At 66.4% G+C, this 21,433-nt stretch overlaps 3 protein-coding genes across 12 annotated transcripts in view; 2 read left to right on the top strand and 1 right to left on the bottom strand.

The window, feature by feature from the left end:
* LOC140901098 (inositol polyphosphate 1-phosphatase) overlaps nucleotides 1–937 on the top strand; it is a 49,366-nt gene extending 48,429 nt beyond the window's left edge. For all 10 annotated transcript variants that reach the window (XM_073319316.2, XM_073319315.2, XM_073319311.2 and 7 more), the window contains one exon: nucleotides 114–937. In XM_073319316.2, the coding sequence (XP_073175417.1) occupies nucleotides 114–603 (490 nt within the window). In that variant the 3' untranslated portion in view covers nucleotides 604–937. The remainder of the gene's footprint in view (nucleotides 1–113) is intronic.
* A 3,656-nt stretch (nucleotides 938–4,593) lies between these two features.
* CD63 (CD63 molecule) lies at nucleotides 4,594–12,691 on the top strand. The gene is made up of 8 exons (XM_073319322.2): nucleotides 4,594–4,703; nucleotides 4,944–5,021; nucleotides 9,839–10,027; nucleotides 10,691–10,765; nucleotides 10,990–11,085; nucleotides 11,290–11,439; nucleotides 11,906–11,989; nucleotides 12,267–12,691. The coding sequence occupies exons 2-8, from the start codon at nucleotides 4,956–4,958 to the stop codon at nucleotides 12,330–12,332; spliced, it is 726 nt and encodes a 241-aa protein (XP_073175423.1). The 5' UTR covers nucleotides 4,594–4,703; nucleotides 4,944–4,955; the 3' UTR covers nucleotides 12,333–12,691.
* A 1,684-nt stretch (nucleotides 12,692–14,375) lies between these two features.
* Nucleotides 14,376–20,300, bottom strand: RDH5 (retinol dehydrogenase 5). Its single transcript, XM_073318794.1, has 5 exons — nucleotides 20,201–20,300; nucleotides 17,520–17,841; nucleotides 16,960–17,218; nucleotides 15,490–15,653; nucleotides 14,376–14,706 (listed from the first exon to the last, which is right to left on the bottom strand). The coding sequence occupies exons 2-5, from the start codon at nucleotides 17,830–17,832 to the stop codon at nucleotides 14,483–14,485; spliced, it is 960 nt and encodes a 319-aa protein (XP_073174895.1). The 5' UTR covers nucleotides 17,833–17,841; nucleotides 20,201–20,300; the 3' UTR covers nucleotides 14,376–14,482.
* Nucleotides 20,301–21,433: the final 1,133 nt, after the last annotated feature.

Below are 21,433 nucleotides of genomic sequence, written 5' to 3'. Positions count from 1 at the left end.
CAGCCCCTGCTGTCCCAGCCCTGAGCTCCTCTCCTGAGCAGCTGCTGTCAGCCCCACCTCTGCTGCTCCCTGTGGCAGCTGGCACCGTCCCCATGGTGTTCTCCTGTGCGCAGGTGGCAGGGCGTGTATCACTGGGGCGTCTCGTACCAGGGCACCAGCCTGTGCTCGCTGAGCCGGCCCCCGCTGCGCCCCGAGCCCTCCGTCGTCCTGAGCCGCAGCGAGACGCCGGCCATCCAGCGGGTGCTGAGGCCCCTGTATGGGGAGCGGCTGCTCTTCGCCTCGGGCGCCGGCTACAAGATGCTGTGCGTGATCCTGGGGCTGGCCGAGGCCTACGTCCTCTCGGAGGGCAGCACCTTCAAGTGGGACTCGTGCGCCCCCCATGCCATCCTGCGGGCCCTGGGCGGAGGGATGGTGGACCTGGAGGCTGCCCTGCAGGCCTGGCGCGCCGGCCAGCGGGGGGCGCTGCCAGAGCTGACCTACAGCCAGCCTGCGGGGGGCGCTGTGGGGGCCGAGCGCTGGGCCAACCGGGGCGGCCTGGTGGCCTTCATGCACCGTGAACACCTGGAGGTGGTGCTGGCCACGCTGGCCACTGCTGCCCTGTGACCCTCAGGGGGCTGCCTCGGGGGAGGGGCAGCCTGGCTCCGCCTCTGCTGCAGCAGGGGACGGGGCCAGCCCCCGCCCGGCTTGGTCTGTGGGGGTGGGGGCAGTTGGGCACCAAGGGCGCGAAGGGGCGGGGGCGGCAGCACCATTCGGAGGAGGGGCAGGGGGCTGCAGGCAGCCCCTGCTTCCCTGCCGGGTGCCGCAGACCTGGGCGTCTGACGCCACCCCCACCCCCTGGAGCCTTCCAGCCTCACCCCCTCTGCTAGGGCTGCCCGTGCTGAGCTCGCCCCTTTGTGCCAGCCTCCGCCGGGCCCCCATTAAACCATGCCTTTCTTTTCCTGCCCTCTCGCCTTTCATTTGTTCTCCCTCCTTCCCCCGCCCCAGGCCCCTGCCCCGGCCAGCCCCATCTCCAGACCTATTGCCCGGCTGGTGCTCCTGGGCGCCCGTTTCTAACCCGGCCCTGGAGCGGGGCTGGGCGGGCTCTGGGACTGGTGGGCGGGAGGTGCACACTGCAGAGCCCCTCTGAGCATGGCAGCAGGCCCCTGCTGCACTGCCAGCCGGAGCCAGCAGGGGGCAGGAGCAGCCGGGCTGTATAAACCCTGCTGGGCAGGAGAATTTCCCCGTCTCTGCCCAGCCAGGCAACCCCCCCCGGCCAGGGCAGGGGTGCCAGTCCCCCCAGGATGAGCAGTGAGCTCGGCGCCAGCAGCCAGGCCTTTGTCTCACAGCTGGATGCTCCCGGCATCCCCTGCCCCTAGCAGGGTCCTGGGCAGAACTCAGGGGGGTCAGTGCAGTGCAGCATCCAAGCCCCCTGCCCCGCCCCAGCAGCAGAGTCGCCGGACCCCTGCCCTGCTGCCCAGACTTTCCCTGGCTCCAGGCGTTCTCTCTAACCACCAACCCCTGCCCTGGGGCTCCCCTACCTGGCAGCGCTGAGCTGTCCCTGTGCAGGGCAGGTGGGAGGAGTTTCCATACACCTCACCCTGCTGCTATCTAATCTGGGGCCAGGGAGCACCTCTCCAGGGGATGACAGCTCTGATCCGGCCCCACAGCAGGGCCTGGCTGGCTCGGGGGAGGGGGCTGGGAATGGGGCAGGAGGCCTTTCCCCTCTAGGGGGCACTGGCTCTGATCCCCAGGGTGGGGCCTGGCTGGCTCAGGGGGGCTGGGAATGGGACATGAGGCCTTTCCCCTCTGGGAGGTGCTGTTTCTGGTCTAACTGTCTCCTCACCTGGGGTCATTTCTGATCTCTGCACCCACCGTGAGCAAGTCACCAAATCTCTCTGGGCCTCGGTGCCCCGATCATCTGGCCTCCCTCGCCCTTTCTGGTTAGGGGTCAGGCTCTCTGGGCAGGGGCTGGCTCTTCCTCTGTGTTTGTGCAGGGCCTGGTACAAGGGGGACCGCGATCTCAGTGGGGACCGCTAGGCACTACACGCTACAAATCCTAATGTTCCAGCTCCTCGAACGGGCAGCCCAGGCCCACGCCCGCTGCCTGAGGGCACCTGCCACACGCTCTTTGGCGACTGATCTTGGTGGTGGGGGGGATGGTCTCTGTATATAATGCCCCTGATGGAGGCTATAAAACACAAGGTATGAGGGATTTAGATTTCAGAGTAACAGCCGTGTTAGTCTGTATTCGCAAAAAGAAAAGGAGGACTTGTGGCACCTTAGAGACTAACCAATTTATTAGAGCATAAGCTTCCGTGAGCTACAGCTCACTTCCTCAGATGCATATCGTGGAAACTGCAGCAGGCTTTATATATACACAGAGAATATGAAACAATACCTATTCCCACCCCACTGTCCTGCTGGTAATAGCTTATCTAAAGTGATCATCAGGTGGGCCATTTCCAGCACAAATCCAGGTTCTCTCACCCTCCACCCCCCCACACACAAATTCACTCTCCTGCTGGTGATAGCCCATCCAAAGTGACAACTCTTTACACAATGTGCATGACAATCAAGCTGGGCTATTTCCTGCATAAATCCAGGTTCTCACATCCCCCCCACCCCCATACACACACAAACTCACTCTCCTGCTGGTAATAGCTCATCCAAACTGACCACTCTTCAAGTTTAAATCCAAGTTAAACCAGAACATCTGGGGGGGGGGGGTAGGAAAAAACAAGAGGAAACAGGCTACCTTGCATAATGACTTAGCCACTCCCAGTCTCTATTTAAGCCTAAATTAATAGTATCCAATTTGCAAATGAATTCCAATTCAGCAGTTTCTCGCTGGATTCTGGATTTGAAGTTTTTTTGTTTTAAGATAGCGACCTTCATGTCTGTGATCGCGTGACCAGAGAGATTGAAGTGTTCTCCGACTGGTTTATGAATGTTATAATTCATAACATTCATATGAATGAATTTATATAATTCATATAAATAAGGTATGAGGGAGACATTGAAAACCAAGGTCTGGCCCCTAACTGACAGCCCCCTCCAGAGACTGAACTGGGCCTGCCATCGCAACATGGACATAAAGAAAAGTTTGTCCTGTCCGGGCTGACGCCAGCCCAGCACCCAGGGACTTTCCTGGGTAAAATGAAGTCACTTTACAAGGCAGTTCGACAACAACCAGGCATTGTCTGCATCCCCCAGAGGGGGAAACTGAGGCAATGAGGAAGAAAGTGACCTGACCAGGGTCATGCAGCGAGGCGGGTGGAGTCGGCAGTAGAGCCTGGAGGTCCTCCAAGAACTGGGACAGAACCCAGGAGTCCTGACCCCCCCACAATGCTAAACTCATCTGGATCAGGTGGGAAGGGCTGGGACTCCTTTTCACTTTTGCAAGGGGCTCAAAGGCTCCCGGGAACAGGCGATTCAGCGGCTCTGTGCTGGGCCCTGGGCCCGGCGCTGTTGGTTCCCGCACATGCCGCAGGCTGTTCTGCTCTGGACCGCGCTATTTGCAAGGGAAACTAGGTCTCGCTCCTGCAGGTCGCCAGCAATGGAGGATCCCCCTGCCCTGGGGAGGTGCACCAGGGGTTAACCCCCGTTAACAATCTGGGCCTACTTTCTAATTGGAATTTGTCTGGTTCAGCTTCCAGCTAGCAGCCCCTTCGGACCCAGCATTCAGCGGCTTAGGTCCCGTCCCATATGGGACTAGCCTCACTGCACAGAGCAGCAGGATCATCTGGGGCTGGAACGGCTTCGACTTCAGAAAGGAGACGACTGAGGGGGAGAAAATCAGGCCGGGAAGGGGAAAAGTGGCTAGGGAAGGGTGATTTGCCCTTTCCCGCACGACAGAAGCCAGGGGTCCCCAGTGAAGTGAACAGGCAGTGGGTGTCCTACAAACGAGAGGCAGTCATTTTCATGCAGTGCACGGTTAACCTGTGGAACTCCTTGCCAGGGGATGTTATGAAGGCCCAAAGTACAACTAGGTTCAAAAAAGAACTGGGTTAGTTTGCAGTCAGGGCCGCAGGCAGCTCCATCCTGGGTCGCCCTAAACCTCTGACCGCCAGGAGCTGGGAGGGGAAGCCGGGGGGGGGGGGGGGGTTCGGCCAGCTGCCCTGTTCTGGGCTCTCCCCCTGGCGCTCTGGCAGGGCAGCTGGTGAAGACGGGATCTGGGGCTAGCCGGACCCTGTCCGCCCCAGGGCTGCCCCGCATGAGCTGCTTTAGGGCAGTGGGGCTGGAGGAAGTTTCTGTTAATTCCCCCGAGGGGTGGGGGGAGCCCACGTCACGTGGGGGCTGCGGGGCGCTTTCCAAGGGACAAAGTCAAACTCCCCGGCTCGTTGCCACCTGCCCCCGCCGCCCGTGGGGGGCTGAGCGCGGCCCCGGCCGAGACCCCGACCCATAGGGGCCCCCAGAGAGCCAGCAATAGCCAGCTGCCCCCGCGGGGCCGCGCGTGGGGGCCGATCCCGCCCGCCCGGGGCTCGCAGGGCTGGGCCGGGGGCTCCCCGTGCGGCCGGCGGGGGGGGTTAACCGGGGCCCCTGGCGCCGGGGCTGGAAGCCACCCGGGGGCGGGGCCGCCCCGCCCCACCCCACGCCCACCCGTGGGTTTCCTGTTGACTCACAGGGGTCACATGGTGCCGGGCCCCTCCTGCCACCTGCGTGGAGCCGAGCGAGTCAAGTGACCGGGGCGGGCGGAGGCAGGAGCGCGGGGCTGCGAGACCGAGGTGGGTGGGGGGCTTTAGAAAGTGGGGAGCCAGGGGGCGGCTCCCTGGGTGGGCGGGGGAGAGGGAAGGGGGGGGTTGGGGCGGGAAGGGGGAGGATTCCAGCTTGGGGGGTGGGGGGACGCGCTGCCGGGGTGATTCCGGCGGGGGGGGGGCTTTCCCCGGGCGAAGGGGCCGGTGGGGGGGGGTCTGTTCCGCTCTCCCCCAGCCCCGCGGCTCTGCTGCGCCCTTTGTCCCCCCCAGGCACCGGGCGCGATGGCGTTGGAAGGCGGCATGAGATGCGTCAAGTTCCTGGTTTTCTTCTTCAACTTCTTGTTCTGGGTGAGTCGGGCCTGCCCCCCCCCGCGCCCGCCCGCCCCCTAGTTCCTTCGGGGTGACCCGGGCTGGCTCCTGATTGCGTCATCCCCACCCCCAAGTCTCCCCCCGCGCCCATGGGCGCGTCTCCCTGCCGCCAGCGCTGGCAGGGGTCTGGCTGGCCGAGCGGTGGCCGGGGGTCCCAGGTTCCCGCCCCGCCCTGCCTGGGGAGGGGGGCAGAGGCTGGGGTTGGACCAAGCGGGGCTCTCCCGGTGGACAGGGGCTGGGGCAGGTGGGGGTTCGGGTCCCTGGAGACATGGGGGGCTGAGCCCCCTCTGTGACAAGGCATGAGCTGGGCCTGAAGTGGGGTGGGGCTGGGCGGAAGGTCTCCGGGGGCCTGCAGGGTTCCCCCCCGCCCTTCTCAGAAGCAGCTGGGCTGCCCCCGTGGCGGGCTGGAGGCCGGGCTAGATGGGCCCGGGCTGGGGCTGATGTGTGGGGCGAGGGGCCAGTTTGGCTCATTAGAGAGACCAGGGAGATTCTGAATCTCAGCCCTGAGCCCTTCTGAAGTTTGGAGCCAGGTTCTTGACTCTGGCCCAGCCCCAAAGAGGCTCCTTTTCCCTGCTGTGGGGACAGGATGTGGGCTAGCTGCAGCCCCACTCTGGTGGCTAACGTGGGGCTCAAAGGGCCCTAAAAAACCACAGAGCATCACTTATACCACTGTCTGCCTCACACTGGGGGCCAGGGAAGCGAGGAAGTTGGCTAGTATTTCAGACCTTCATGGCCACAGCGGGGCTTGACCCCAGGTCATCCAGCCCCAGACACCCTGCCGTTCCAGCACACTGGGCCTCTCCCCTGCCTGTTTGCAGTATTGGGTCTATGACAACAGACTTGGGGCTCTGGCTCTGCCTGGCAGAGAGCATAGTGGTGCCAGCTTGTACAGGCCTTGGCTCGGGATGGCAGGTGACTTCTCTGGAACAGGCACCCCCCAGCTCATGCCCACGGGATACAGGAGTTTCCATTTAATGTGTCTGGAGGGTGTGAACCAATCCAGAATTGCAGGTAAGGAGACGGGGCCTTCCCAGGCTGCACCCAGCTCTCCACTGGGGTGGGGCACCAAGGGATGGTTGGTTGGGCCCTGAGGCTTTTCCTGGTGCTCCTGGGCAGGAAATCTGGAGGGTGTCCGCTTGGGAGTGATTGACTTATTTGGGGGGGGGTGTGGATTGGGGGGACGGGGCAGGAGGTGGGCAGCTAATCGTAAACAGGAGTCAGCTGGGGAAGATGTGGTACCTCCCCACCCCTGGCCCAGAGAAGCTGGTGATTTATTGCTAATAGCCCGGCAGCTGCATTGTTGACCTATAATCAGCCAGCATTAGGTTTCAGGGGTAACGCCCCAGTGCAGTGAGTGAGTCATCCCCACTTTTTCCCCAACAGCGGCTGGAGACCTTAAGCCTGGCTTCTGGGGCTGCTCGACAGCGTATTCAGCGTCCACGGAATTGCCCTGCTGGCTAATCCCAGAGCAGGCACGGGGCAGGCCTCCCCTCCCCCTGGGCCGCGGTGTCTCCCCTGCCCTGGACAGATGCTCCCTCCACCCGGGGAGCTGGGCCTCCCTGGCCCATTCGCCCCTTGACATCTCTGCTGCCACTGCCTTGGCCTGTCTGTGACCTCAGTGGCCGTCGTCCCTGGAGCCCGGGCACCTCCTGGCCTGAGGCAGGCTGGGCACTGCATGGGGACTGTCATGGTGCTGATTCCGGCTGAGGGGTGCTGGGCCCCCTGACCCGAGGGAGATGCTATCACGGCCCGTGTCATGTGCCATCCGAATGGCCAGGGGAAGTGGCTGGTGGGGAAAGACCAGGGCAGGGCCTAACGGCTCCGGGCTCCGATCGTAATCAGCCTGCAATTGCCCAGCAGAATGGGTGGGAGGGCGCGTCCTGCCAAGAAGGGGGGGCTGAGTCACCCCTCGTAGGCGGGAGGAGCGGTTCGCACGGGGGTCTCCATTGCTCAATGGCGGGAAGGAGCCAGGGCCTCCTGTCCCAGCCCCACCCAGCCAGGGAAGTCACAGAGTTTGGGAGGAGGAACCGGCTCAGCTGTGAGGACGGGGCGTGTGCCCAGCCCTGGCCACTCTCCCACAGAGGTGGGCAAGGGGACCCTTCAGACCCATCGGCACCGGGGGATCCCTGGGCAGTGCTGGAGCGTCCGTGCTCCCGCGGTGCCAGGGGTATGGCCCGGGTGCCCGGCAGTCGGGCTCAGCAGTGGATGTGGGCTGGAGCCGGGGAATGAGGAGTGCCTGGCCCAGCCGGGGCACTTGTGACCCCAGTAGCTGGGTCTGTAGCTCCCCTCTGCCCGGCATGGACTGGGGCAGTTTCTCCCCTTGCCACCCTGGCTCCGCTGCCCACGTGAATGCCGTCAGTGGTACCTGGCCCGGCCCGCCCCCGGTGAGTAGCTCAGAGGAGCGTCAGTGTTTGCACGGGCAGCCAAGCTGGCTGCTCTGTTTACCCTCCCCGGCAGGTAAATACACCTGGGCCCGAGAATACGGGGCTTTCCTGGGGTAGGGATCCCGGCTGGTGGAACGTCACTGTAAGGGCTCCTGCTCGGGATCTCTGACTGGCAACCTGTGCTCCCCTCCCCCCCTGCTCCTTAAACACCAGGAATAAGGCTCCAGAAGGTGGAGTGGCCTCATTTGGCAGATGGGGAAACTGAGGCATGGGGAAGGGACTTGACTGTGGCAGAGTTGGGATGGGAACCCGGGGGCCTGAGCCGCCTCTGCTCTAACCGCTGGATGTCACCATCCTCCTGGGATGGGAACCCCGGAGGCCTGGCTCCCAGCCCCTCCCCGCTCCGTAGCCCACCCCGGAGAGGTGGGGGTGTGGGGGCCTGGCCTGCCCCCCGGGGCAGCTCGCTGGCAGCAGCAGATGGCAGTTTGTTGCAGGGCCGGTTGGGGGCCGCTTTGCACCGAGAGCTCGTCCCGCTGATGGGGCGGGGGTTGAGGCAGGGCTGGGGCGAACGTGGCAGCCCCGGGATCCCAGCAGGGGGTGGGGGGTCACGCTGGCAGCAGGCCCGGTAGTGGAAGAGCCAGTGCCAGGATCCTCTGCCCCCTGCGAGGCCTCACCCCCCCCCTGCTGTCGAGCGCGAGCACAGACAGACAAACAGACGCACAGACAGACAGACAGACACACAGCCGCCTCTCGCAGGCCAGGCCGGAAACCTAGGCTCCAGTGAAGCTCGGCTTCAATAACTCTCCCTCCCCCCCCCCCCACCCGCTGCCATGTCCCTGGGCTGGAGGAGGAGAAAGCCGGGTGGGCTCTGGGGGGAACAGGGAGGGCAGGATGAGGGGGGGAACGTTATTCCCCCGTCGGGGACCGTCACACCCAGGGGCGGGGCCTGTTCTCCCATGTGGCTTCTTCCGGTGCCCCTCCCCCGCACTGGTTCCAGCCGATCCCCCCCCCGGGGGCTGAGCAGGGAGAAAGGGGAAGTCCCGACGCCACCCCCGAGGGGGGCTCCCACGGGATTACAGAACTCGGACCTGGGGGGTGTTGCTGGCAACAGCTGAGTCCCCAGCCACACAGGGTCTGGTGCCCCCAGCTCTGTCCTGCTGGTACCAAATCACCCCCCGCTCAGCGGGGTGGGGACGGGGCTCCGGCTCTGCCAGGGGCTTGGGGCGGGGTGGGGGCCTATGATGCGGCTGAGCCATGCCGCCCTTGCCCAGCAGAGGGCAGTGGGGCACGTGCCCTGTCTGCCCCCGCTGAGTGGGGCCAGGGCATCTTGGTCCCTGCCTGCCTCTGCCCAGGGCGAGCCCCCTCCACCCGCCATGCGTCCAGGGAATGCCCCTGCCCGGTCTCCCCAGGGTTTGGCATCTCTGGCCCTTGATCCCAGGCAAGTGGGTGGAGTCCATGCACCAGTGGGTCTGTGTTCCTTGGGCAGGGAAAGGTAAATAGGGCCAGGTGGGGCTGTTTGAGAAGGGGGTGGAGGCTGGTGGTGGGGAGGCGAGCCCGTGCGGGGTGTAGTGTACATGGGAGTGTGGAAGAGGCGAAGTTCAATGGAGTTTGTGCTTTGAGATCCTCAGATGGGATGGGGAGATAAGGAGGCCGCAGGACCTGGGTCTGCCTGTGGGTCGCTCTCTGGGGCCAGGTAGGACTTACCTGGCACATCTCCCCCTTATTGGGGAGGTTCTCACCCCTCCCCTTGCTCCAGATTATCTTTAGGGTGGGGGGTCTCTCTGCCCCCCCATTCTAGTTTCTGAGATGCTGCCAGGGTGATGCCATGCAGACAGGAGACACCAGCTGCCCTGGCACTACTGAAGGGCTTGGGGTGTCCTGGCTGAATTCTGACGGGGGGGATACCTCTAACTCTCCAAACCCCTCCCCCAGGAGGGGATACCGGGGGAGGGAATACTGGGCAGGACCCGGCGGGAGAGGGGGCGGGAACACCTTTCTCCAGCACTGTTGCTCTGAGGCTGCCATGCGCTGCCCCAGAGGTGGCTGCATTTTAAGCGTGGCCTCCGTGCCAGGCCTGGCGTGTGCTTCAGGATCCTGGGGGGGAAATTTAAGCTCTTGCAGCAAATAGAGAAACTCCCTGAGGCTCGCAGGACTGGCATGCCCGTCCCCCCTCCTCCTCATTCCAAAAGCCACCCTGGCTACAGGCAAATCCCCATTAGCTGCCAGCAGTACGGGGCTGTGACACACAGCTGAGCAGGTCAGGTGCCATCCAGCAGAGGGGACATGGGCAGCACTTTCTTGGCTCTGGTGGGGCCAGGGGCTCTTGTTGACTGGGTCTGGGAGGGGCGAGTGTGGGGGAGGGGCGCTGGTCAGGTGATGCTCGGGGTGACCTGCCCCCGTCTCCCCCCCCAGCTCTGCGGCATCGCCCTCATCGTCATCGGGATCTACGTGCAGATCGAGCTCAACAAGACACTGATCATGAGCAGCCCTTCGGCCTCGGGCGCCCCCATCGTCATCATCGTCGTGGGCGTCGTCATCTTCTTTGTCTCCTTCTTTGGCTGCTGCGGGGCCTCGAAGGAGAATTACTGCATGGTCACCACGGTGAGGGGGCGCGGCCAGCGGCAGAGCTGGGGGCAGGGCCAGCGGGGGGCTGCGGGGAAAGACTCGGGGCACCCCAAGGCTTTAGGATGCGGGGGCTGGGGGCTATGGGGCAGGACTGAGGGGCACCCCAAGGGTTTAGGATGTGGGGACTGGGAGCTGCGGGGCAGGATTCAGGGGCACCCCAAGGGTTTAGGATGCAAGGGCAGGAGGGCTGGGGGCTGCGGGGCAGGACTGAGGGGCACCCCAAGGGTTTAGGATGTGGGGACAGGGAGACTGGGAGCTGCGGGGCAGGATTCAGGGGCACCCCAAGGGTTTAGGATGCAAGGGCAGGAGGGCTGGGGGCTGCGGGGCAGGACTGAGGGGCACCCCAAGGGTTTAGGATGTGGGGACAGGGAGACTGGGAGCTGCGGGGCAGGATTCAGGGGCACCCCAAGGGTTTAGGATGCAAGGGCAGGAGGGCTGGGGGCTGTGGGGCAGGACTGAGGGGCACACCAAGGGTTTAGAATCCAGGGGCTGCAGGGCAGGATTCAGGGGCACCCCAAGGGTTTAGGATGCTGGGGGCTGCGGGGCGGGATTCAGGGGCACCCCAAGGGTTTAGGATGCGGGGGCTGGGGGCTGCAGGGCAGGCCTGAGGGGCACCGCTCACCCCGCTCTTCCCCACAGTTCGCCATCCTGCTCACCTGTATCTTCCTGGTGGAGATCGCAGCTGCCATTGCCGGGTACATCTTCAAGGACAAGGTGGGCACCTCGTCGCCGTGTGGATCCCGCGATGAGGGGTCCTGCTCCCCCGGCGCAGGCATCTCTTGGGGAGACGCGCTTGGGGCTGCCTGGGGATCGCCAGTGGGGCTCAGCCTGGGTCCAGGGCCCACCCAGCTGAGGCGGTGGGTGACCCGAGAGCCCACAAGGGGTCGCTCGGCCTCGGGAGCCGCGTGTGGCTGCTCTGACCCCCTGCTCCCCCCCAGGTCCGCGCTGTGCTCCAGGACGGCCTGGAGGACGCCATGAAGAAATATGGCAACGACTCGCTGGTAACCCAGACCCTGGACGAACTGCAGAGGAAAGTGAGTGGGGTGGGGCATTGCGACCTTTGACCTCTTTGGGGGGCCGGGTGGGGTTCCAAATGCTGGACCAAGTTTCCCCCTCACAGCTGGGGAGGGAACCTGGGAGTCCTGACTCCCAGCCGCCTGCTCTAACCACTAGACCTCACGACTCTGCGGCCAGAGGGCTCCTGCTTGCTCTGACGCCTGGTTCTCTCCTGTTCGCAGTATTCCTGCTGCGGGGCCAATAACTACACGGACTGGTCCACCATCGAACCGTTCAAAAGCAACCACAGTGTCCCCGCATCCTGCTGCTGGGCAAACGCCACTGTGCCCACGTGCTACCTCCAACCCACGCCTGCCACCATCAACGTCCAAGTGAGTTCCAGCCTGGGGGTGGGGCACGAAGGGGGGGTTTCCACTGTCCCGGCTGGGGCCGGGGGGTGTGTGGGCAGGGCGGGGGCGCGAAGGGGGGGTTCACACCGTCCCGGCTGGGGCCGAGGGGGTGTGGGCAGGGTGGGGGCGTGAAGCGGGGGTTCACACGGTCCCGGCTGGGGCACGAAGGGGTGTGTGGGCAGGGCGGGGGCGCGAAGGGGGGGTTCACACCGTCCCGGTGGGGGCCGAGGGGGTGTGGGCAGGGCGGGGGCGCGAGGGGGGGTTCACACCGTCCCGGCGGGGGCGCGAAGGGGGGGTTCACACAGTCCCGGCGGGGGCCGGGGGTGTGTGGGCAGGGCGGGGGCGCGAAGGGGGGGTTCACACGGTCCCGGCGGGGGCCGGGGCGCGAAGGGGGGGTTCACACCGTCCCGGCGGGGACCCTGAGCTGCCTCGTCGGCTCCCCCCGCAGGGCTGTGCGCAGAGCATCGAGGCCTGGCTGAAGAAACACATCGTCATCGTGGCAGCCGTGGCGCTGGGCATCGCCTTCTTCGAGGTACCGAGCGTCTGCCCCTGGCCCCTCCCCGTGGCATGCCCGGCCCCGCCCCTGAGTCCGGAGACAGGCAGCGCTGGGGGTGGGGCGGGGGAATCCAGGGGTGCTGGACAATTTCCTGGGCCCCTGGGGGGGCGAGCTGGGGGTGCCCCTCTCCCTAGTGGGCTGGCGGGCAAAGGTCGCAGGGCCAGGCAGTGCCCAGCCGGTGGGGGTGGCGGGCCGCGGCAGGCGGGGGGGCCGTTGGCATCGTGGTCGCCTGACGCCTGGTCTCCTCTTGCAGCTCCTGGGCATCATCTTCGCCTGCTGCCTCATGAAGGGGATCCGCAGCGGCTACGAGGTCATGTAGCCGGCGGGGCGGCCCCGCCCCAGCCCGGACTCCGGGGGGGGGGCTCCCCGGGGGGGAGGGGGGTGTCGCTCTCTGCCCCTTTAAGCTGTCAGACCCGCCTTCTTTCCGCAGCGCCCCCTGGTGGGCAGCTCCTGTCCTGCAGCTGGTACCGTATTTCCTCTAATGGACAGGTAGCAGGTGCCTTAAACATTTGCCAAAACCTCTCCCCCTTTTCTTACTTTAGCGGCCCCTCCCCCCGCCTGTCCAGTGTCGGGGGAGGGGGGGCTCGGGGGGTTCTCTGTCTTTGGGGGGGGAATGTCGATACGTTTGAAGATGTGAGGGGGGGGCACAGTATTTTGAAAATAAAAAGCTTCCCCGGATCTCTCCGTTCTGATGCCTTGGGTCTGTCGGGTTCTTTGGCTCTGGCCTGGGCCCTGGCTTGAGGGGCAAGGGGGAGATTTGACCTCGTCCCATCTGGTGTCTGATGAGGGGGGATTCCCACACACGTGGCCTGGGGTGTCTGTGCTGGGGGTCCCAGGGGACCAACCCCCCCCCATCAGTGGTGAGTGGGGGCAGGGCCCGCCCACAAGTGTTAACCCCTCTGCTGCTGCAACGGGGGTGGGACCAGGAGCCTGGGCTGCCCAGCTCAGTGGGGGGGTGTGTGTGATTTCCCCCCCCTCCCCCCAAGGTCCCTCTGACCCATGAGTCCCCAGCCAGGCTCTGTCCCCAGCTGCCTTCTAGCCCAGGGCTGCTGACCACACACCAAGAATTTCACCCTGGTTGATTCTATGTTTGACGGGTGGCCCCTCCCTGGAAACATGGTGGGAGGGGGCCGGATGTGTTCACCCCCCTGCCCCCCTCCTTTGTTTAATATTTTTTAGCCCCTGAAGGTCACTGGCGACTGTTGTCATGGCAACTTGTCCTGGCTGCTCCCCTCCGGAAGGGTCAGGCTTCCTGCAGCAGGAACCGGGGGAGCCAGCGGGGCCCCCGGGGACTGGGTAGAGATGGGGGGCCCTGCTGTGCTGAGCAGCTGACAGCCTGGGCTGGGGGGCTCCTTGGGGAGGGCTGGGGGGGTCAGCTAGTTCAGGGGTGAGGCTGCTGGGGCCCCCTGCCGACTGGCACCCTGTGGCCTCCTGGAATCCCCTCAGCCCCCCCCAGTGGGCGCAGGTACCTGCAGGGGACACCACACCCCACTCCATCTCCGTGCCCCCAGTGGCCGGGCAGTGGGGGCTCCGTGACTGGGCGACTCGTCGCACCTGGGGCCATCCAGTGACTGGGAGCAGCTCGCTCCTGCCCGCCTGCTTAGATTGGACGGCAGCCCCAGAGCTGTGCCCCCCCGGGGTGAGCAGCCCCATAGCTGTGCCCCTTCCCGCAAGTGAGCAGCCCATCCCCCGCAGTGAAAGAGCCTCGGCTTTCCTGGGGGCCTGGCTCCCCCGGATCATTGATGTGCTCACGGTGGACCCCTGAGGGGGTGTGGCATTTACTGTCTCCCAGCTGGACCCCCTGCTGGTCACATGTGGGGCTGCAGGGGGGGGCAACCTCCCCAGCTTTGCTGGTTCATGGGCCGGGGCTAGCAGGATGGGAGCTGCGGCTTTGCGGGCCTAACCTTTAAAAGGGGCAGAGCCTGCAGCTGCAGGGCAGCGTGGGCACCAGCCGCCTCTGCCTAGCCTGGGGACCTGCTCTCCAGCCTGGGGCTGTGACTCTCCCGAAGCCCCACAGGGAACCCAGCCAGGGGTCCTGCTTTCCGCTGTCCTGTCCCCAGCGCCCCCTCGAGCAGCAGGGCTGAGACCCCTGGAGTCCTGACTCTCCACCCCACTAGCCCCCTACCTTCCCAGCAGCAGGGCTGAGAACCCCGGAGTCCTAACCCCCCCCACTGGCCTCCTCCCTTCCCAGCAGTGGGGCTAGATCCTGGAGGCCAGCCCCCCAGCACCCTGCTCACCGCTGGCCCCTGAGGCTGTGTTGCACTGAGCAGGGGGCTGGTAGGAGGCAAAGCCCGGCTGGGAAGGGGCATCGCCCAGTCCCTGTTCAGGGGAACGTGAACAGAGCCGAAGGGGCCAGGCCTGGTGTCCTTTGGGGGCCGGTTTATTTCCAACAGGCTTCGGGGTGCCGGGGCCCGATCACATGCTGTGGGCTAAAACCCACATGTGGTGCCCCCCTCCCCCAGGGCGGGGCTAGCGGACACGGCAGGCCGGCTTCGGCAAGATCGTGGCCAGCACGACATCCACCACGACCGCCGGCAGGTAGGAGGCAGGCAGCCAGAGCAGCTTGGCGTCCCAGCCGGCGCTGTACCGTGTACGTGGGTGCTTGGCCTGCAGCGCGTGCTCCATGCAGCTGGTCACCTTGCTCAGGTCAGGGTCGCAGATGAAGTCCATGATGAGCCGCTGCACCTTCAGGTCTGGGGGGAGAGAGGGGGGCCCGAGGAGCATTGGCCGGGGGGCGGCAGGGCCAGGCATAGCCCCCCACACACGGCTCCCATTCCTGCCTCCTGGGTCACTGCCTCCCTGCCCCCCTGCCGTGGGCACCCCTGTGTTACAGGCAGATTCACCCACCAGTGAGATGCAGCCACCTCTGGGGTGGGGCACGGCAGCTGTTGAGACAGGGGTCCCTTGCCCGGTGCTGAGATTCAACCACCTGGGGGCGGGGGCATATTTATCCAGCCATGCAGCAACTGGGCAGGGGCATTTAGGACAGGAAGTGAAGGCGGCCCCCGTGTCCAGCGGAAGGCACAGAGCTTTCTGTCTCCTCAGGGCCACAATTCTTTTCTCGTGCTCCCTGCCCTCCCCCCACATCTCCGCTTCTACAGCACCTGGGTCGTGCAGCCCCTACCCCAGCAGCTGGGAGGGGTTCCCCACTCGCTGGCCACAGGGGCTGGACTGTGACACACTTGGGGGGACGGGACACACAGCAGCCCCATGTGGGGAGTGCAGGGGCCCAGCTGACACAGTCTCCTCCCTGTCAGCTGGGTGTCACCAGCCCTGTTCTGCACTGGGGAAACTGAGGCAGGGTAGCAGGCAAGTGACTCAACTGTGGGTCCCACAGGGTGAAGGGGCCCCCCATTCCCCGTCAGCCTGTGACCTGAGCACCCCCATGCCACAGGCTCCTGGCCCCAGGGAATGGGGGGGCTACAGCCCCAGCTCTGCGGGGTAGCCCTGGCTGGCCCCGGGCCCCTGGCACTCACACTGCGGGAAGAAATCCTCCCCGTAGCTCTGCCTGGCCTCAGGTGCCAGTTCGCTCCACAGCTGGTGCAGGGAGGCCTCGATGGTGTCCAGGCTGGTCACGGCTGTCTTGAAGAACCCGGGCTCGATGATGGACACCCGCACCCCAAAATGGTACATGTCGCGCCTGCAAGGCACTGGCGTGAGCGGGCCCCGGCCGTGTGACCTGCTGTGGACATGCCCCCAGCCCTGGGACAGCCTGCGGCGGGGACAGGCCTGAGCCTGAATGGAGCTGAGCACGCATTGGCCAGCAACTAGGCATTAACTCCGTGTCCAGAGCAGGGAGCCGACTCTCCCAAGGTGCCACAGGATAGAACCCAGGAGTCCTGGCTCCCAGCTCTGTCCCCCCCGCCTGCTCTAACCGCTAGACCCCACTCCCCTCCCAGAGCTGGGGACAGAACCCAGGAGTCCTGGCTCCCAGCTCTGTCCCCCCCCTGCTCTAACTGCTAGACCCCACTCCCCTCCCAGAGCTGGGGACAGAACCCAGGAGTCCTGGCTCCCAGCCCTGCCCCCCCCTGCTCTAACCGCTAGACCCCATTCCCCTCCCAGAGCTGGGGACAGAACCCAGGAGTCCTGGCTCCCAGCTCTGTCCCCCCCCTGCTCTAACTGCTAGACCCCACTCCCCTCCCAGAGCTGGGGACAGAACCCAGGAGTCCTGGCTCCCAGCTCTGTCCCTCCCCTGCTCTAACTGCTAGACCCCACTCCCCTCCCAGAGCTGGGGACAGAACCCAGGAGTCCTGGCTCCCAGCCCTGCCCCCCCCTGCTCTAACCGCTAGACCCCATTCCCCTCCCAGAGCTGGGGACAGAACCCAGGAGTCCTGGCTCCCAGCTCTGTCCCCCCCCTGCTCTAACTGCTAGACCCCACTCCCCTCCCAGAGCTGGGGACAGAACCCAGGAGTCCTGGCTCCCAGCTCTGTCCCTCCCCTGCTCTAACTGCTAGACCCCACTCCCCTCCCAGAGCTGGGGACAGAACCCAGGAGTCCTGGCTCCCAGCTCTGTCCCCCCCCCTGCTCTAACTGCTAGACCCCACTCCCCTCCCAGAGCTGGGGACAGAACCCAGGAGTCCTGGCTCCCAGCTCTGTCCCTCCCCTGCTCTAACTGCTAGACCCCACTCCCCTCCCAGAGCTGGGGACAGAACCCAGGAGTCCTGGCTCCCAGCCCTGCCCCCCCCTGCTCTAACTGCTAGACCCCATTCCCCTCCCAGAGCTGGGGACAGAACCCAGGAGTCCTGGCTCCCAGCTCTGTCGCCCCCCTGCTCTAACTGCTAGACCCCACTCCCCCTCCCAGAGCTGGGGACAGAACCCAGGAGTCCTGGCTCCCAGCCCGTCCCCCAGCAAAGAGTCCAGGGATTGGGGGTAACCCTGGCCTGCTTGGAGAGGGGGCCCTACCGCCCAGGGGGCAGAGCATGGCAGGGGGTCGGGTGGGGGGCTCACCGCAGGCTGTCGGAGAAGGCCTCCACGGTGTACTTGGAGATGCAGTACCCGCCCCCGTTGGCCGAGAGCCGCCCCAGCACGCTGGACATGTTGACCACGCGGCCCCGCGCCCGCTTCAGCAGTGGCAGGAAGGCGAGGGTCACCTCGATGAGACCGAAGGTGTTGACGGCCAGGACCTGCTGGAAATCCTGGACCCGCATCCACTCGGTGGGGCCGATGGGGTTCGCCACCCCCGCGTTGTTCACCAGCCCGAAGAGCCCTGGCAGGGAGCCGCGGCAGCTGGGCCGGAGGTGGCGGGATCTCCCCACACAGCTGCCGACCCCAGCCAGCGCCCCCTGCTGGGAGCCCCCCATAGTACCCCCTGCTGGGCGCCCCCCAGCACTCCTGCCCCACATAGCACCCCCTGCTGGGCGCCCCCCAGCACTCCTGCCCTGCCCCCATAGCGCCCCCTGCTCGGAGCTCCCCCACCACCCCAGTGCCTCCGCCCTGCTCCCCACAGCACCCCCTGCTGGAAGAGGCTGGGGCTGGAGTAGTGGGGTGCTTCCCCTGCACCCACTCACCTTTCTCCCCCACCGCCGCCTGCACCCACTCCACGGCCCGCTGGATGCTCTCGGTGCTGGTGACGTCGAGCCGGGTGGCCCGCAGGCCGGCTGAGCTGGTGCGCTGCAGGTTGTCGGCCCCCTTCTGGGTCAGGCAGCCGGCCAGCACCCGGAAGCCCTTCCTGTCCAGCCGCCTGGCCAGCATGTGCCCGAAGCCCGAATCGCAGCCTGTGATGAAGACGTGCTTGTCCTGGACGCTGGCCAGGGTCTGGCGGTCCCGCAGGTACCAGGCCAGCCCCCACACCAGGGCCACCAGCCCCACGTAGAGCCACATGGCTGGCACCTGCCGCAGGCCGAACACACCAGCCTCAGAGCTGGAACGCGGGAGGGGCGGGGGTAGCGCAAGGAACCCAGGCGTCCTGGGTCCCCCGCCCCGCTCTAACCACTGGTCCCCACGTCCCTCCCGGAGCCGGGAACGGAACCCAGGCGCCCGAGTGCCCTGCCTGTGCTGATGACGAGACCCCCCTCAGCGACGAGCCAGGCGCCGACCGGCCCCCCGCTCAGCCCGAGTCCCTGTGCGAGGTGCGTTTTGGGGGGGTGGGGGCAGGTTTGCTGTTGTGCTTGTGGCAGGGTGAGGTGGGTGCCCTGAGCAGGGACTTGGGCTCCAGGCTCCATCCCCCACCACAAGCCCCTGGCTTCGGGCAGGTCCTGGGGTCGGTGGGGGGCCGTGGTCTGGGGGGGCCACTTACCACTCAGCAACTCCGGGGTGCAGGAACCCTCCCCCTCACCTGCCCACTGCATAGCCCAGCACCCCCTCCCTCAGTGCAGCCGCGCTCCCGGGGGCGGGGTAAGAGCCCCCACAGCCACGGCTCCCCCTTACCCCCCACGGGCCGCTCTGCGCAACAACCTGCCTGAAGTAGGCCATGGGCCTGGGCTGGGGTGCGTGATGGGGATTAGCCAGGATCAGCGTGTCAGAGGCTGGCTGGCTCCCAGCTCCCATGGGGAGGGGCCGGGGGCACTGGCCTCTTCCCTGGCACAGAGATGGAGAAACTGAGGCACAGAGTGGGGAAGGGACGGGCCGAAAGGGAGCCAGGACACCTGGGATCCAGCCCCTTCTCCTCCCCCCACGGGTGATGGGGCTGCCCCCCGGTTGGTTATTGTAGGGTTGTGCCGCAGGGAGCCGGCAGAGCGAACCTGGCCGCTGGCTCCTGCAGTCCCAAGGGGAGAGCTCAGCCCCCCCCGGCACTCTAAGCCCCCTGGGCTCGGGACGGGGGAGCTTCCGGTCCCTGGCTGGGGTGCAGGGGGTGTGACCCAGCCCAGGGCCAGTCCCAGCTGTAGGACACCCAGCGCAAGGGGTTTCACTCTGGGAATAGAACCCAGGAGTCCTGGCTCTCCCCCCTGCCCCCCCCGCCATCGGCCCACTCTAGCCCCCAGAGGATCCTGCCTTGAGGTTGGGGTCTTGGAAGGGGCCACGGGGACAGGGCGACACCTGGGCTCTGCACCTGGAGGCAAGGGGGGGGGGGGACCCAGTGCCCCCCAAGAACCTTCCTCTGCAGGACCAGGAGGGGCTCCCGGCAGTGGCTGGCAGCTAAGGGGTGAAGGTGCATCCCATTCCCTGGCCCCAGAGGCAGAGCTGGGCCAGCTGCCCAGTGCCCCGTGGCTGGGGGGGGGGCATTACCAAGGGGGATTAGACCCGTGCCCCTGAATCCCCTGAACAGCGGAGAGGCCCGGCTGGGGAGGAGGTTTCATAACCTCGAGGGTGCTGGGCCGGCCATTCCGTGCCCCCTCTAGGGGTTGCAGCCCGAGTCTGTGCCCCCCATTCTGGGGGGCGGGGAGATCAGGGGTGCCCAGCAATCCCCACTGGGTCATTCTCCTGGGAGCTCAGGGCGGGGTGGGCCTGGTCCTGTCCCCACACAGCAAGTGCTGGTGCCAGGGCTGGAAGGGTTAACGGAGGGGCAGCTGGTGCCCCCGGCTTGCGGCCGCCTGGCCGCCCTGGCCACACACCAGCCCCAGCCAGCGGGATGCAGGAACGGCTGGACCACTGCTCCGGACTGGCACAGCAGGGCTATGCTCGCGCGTGGTGCGGGGGGGGGGGGGACTGCTGCATCTCGGCACAGCCCCCCGCCCCCCCCGAGGGTCCCGCAGGCAGCAGCTGAGTCCCCGTCCCCCCAGCCCGGGTGCCCCTTCCATGGCACAGGGAACACATGGGGCTGGCTGCCACAGAATGGGCTGCCCTTCCTCAGCCGCGGCCGAAGGTGGGCTGCGCTTTGTGTTTCAGATGGGTAAACTGAGGCACATAGCGGGGGAGGGGGCTGGCCCATGGACCCAGTGCAGGGCTGGGGACGGGGACCCAGGTGTCCTGACACCCCGTCTGAGCTTTCAGCCCACGCACAATGAGTGTCCGCAAGCAGCCTGCTCCCGAGGTGCCTGCAGGCATGGGGGGGGACGGACGACGATGGGGCTCACCGGGGCCCACGTGAGGAATCAGTGTCTGAGCCACTCGCCCATCTGTGACCCCCGCGGCACCAGCCCCTAGCTCTGCCCCCTATGCCCATCACCCCCAAGGGCCTGCGGTGGCCTGGCATCACCCCTGCAGCTGGTCGCTGGGCCCGGATCCAGCTGCCAGCCCAGCCGGGGGGGGGAGGGTGCTGCCTGCCCCCTCCCACTCCCCACAGCCCCTCTGCTGCCTTTGCCCCACATACCTGCCTGCTGTTCAGACCGGCCCTGCGCTGCAGGCTGGGGTCCTGCTGCCTGGGATCGAGCCACACGAGTTCTGCTCCAGCCAAAGTCCAGGGAAGAGCCGATTTCCCCCCCACGGGCGGGGCCCTGCCAGCCTGGCGTTAACCCCCTGCCAGCTCCCAGCCTGCAGGCAGGGCCCCCCCACACCAGCCCCGGGGCAGGCGGGGCCCAGGGCCCTCAGGACCAGGGCAGGGGGGCAGGGCCGGCTCCGCACCAGGCCAGGGCCAGAGCAGCAACGGGGGCCCTGCACACACAGAGTGAGTGCGCCCCCAGGAGCCCCAAGCCCCCGGCAATGGTCAGCGGGCACCTGCCCCACAGGCAGGCAGTGAGGGGTAACGGGGTCTCTGGAGGGGACCAGGGCGGCGGGGCCAAGCCGAGGAGCGTGACCGAAGGGGTGAGGGCAGGGGGAGGGGGGCCAGGCATGGGCAGGAGACACCAGGAGCCTGCCGTGTTGGACCCACAGAGCTGCACGTCAGGGGGGCTATAAAGTCACCCACTTGCTGCTGCTGGTGCATGGCTGTTCTGTGCCTCAGTTTCCCCAGCTGTACAATATATGTCCCTGACAGTGAAGAGAACCCAGACAAGTTCCTTTCAAAGGAAAGGAGGGGGATGGGCTGGGGCACGGGAGGGGGTGGCTCACAGGCCCCTGGGTGGTAGAGGGGGACCCCCAGGGGCTTGGCAGGGAGCAGGAACCCCCCACCCAGGCCCCAGGCCTGGCCCAGCTGGGGGGCGAGGGGGGAGATCAGGCGCAGGGAGCCCATGCTGTGCATGGGGCTGGGGAGGGATTAGCGGGTGCCAGGGTCTCACGGCTCCTTGTCTGGGGCTCAGCAAGAGCCTCCGAGGCGGATTGGAGTGAAAGAGGATTTGGGGCAGGGAGGGGGGAGCCCTGATCAGGCACTAACCCCCCTCCCCCACGGGGCAAGATCCGGTACAGCGGCGCTCCTGCCCCACCCGCCCACAGCTGGGAGCTGCCCCCCCAGCCACAGCCCCTGCCCCGCCCCCCCAGCACCCCGTGCTGGGAGCCGTCCCCCCCAGCCAGCACCCCTGCCCCGCCCCCCCAGCGCCCCCTGCTGGGAGCCGCCCCCCCCAGCCAGCACCCCTGCCCCGCCCCCCCCAGCGCCCCCTGCTGGGAGCCGCCCCCCCAGCCAGTGCCCCTGCCCCGCCCCCCACAGCGCCCACAGCTGGGAGCCGCCCGC

This window comes from Lepidochelys kempii, chromosome 20 (assembly GCF_965140285.1).
Source record: "Lepidochelys kempii isolate rLepKem1 chromosome 20, rLepKem1.hap1, whole genome shotgun sequence".
NCBI classification, from domain to species: domain Eukaryota; kingdom Metazoa; phylum Chordata; order Testudines; family Cheloniidae; genus Lepidochelys; species Lepidochelys kempii.
The sequence above is the reverse complement of the archived record's forward strand: the minus strand, read 5'-3'. Positions and strand labels throughout refer to the sequence as shown.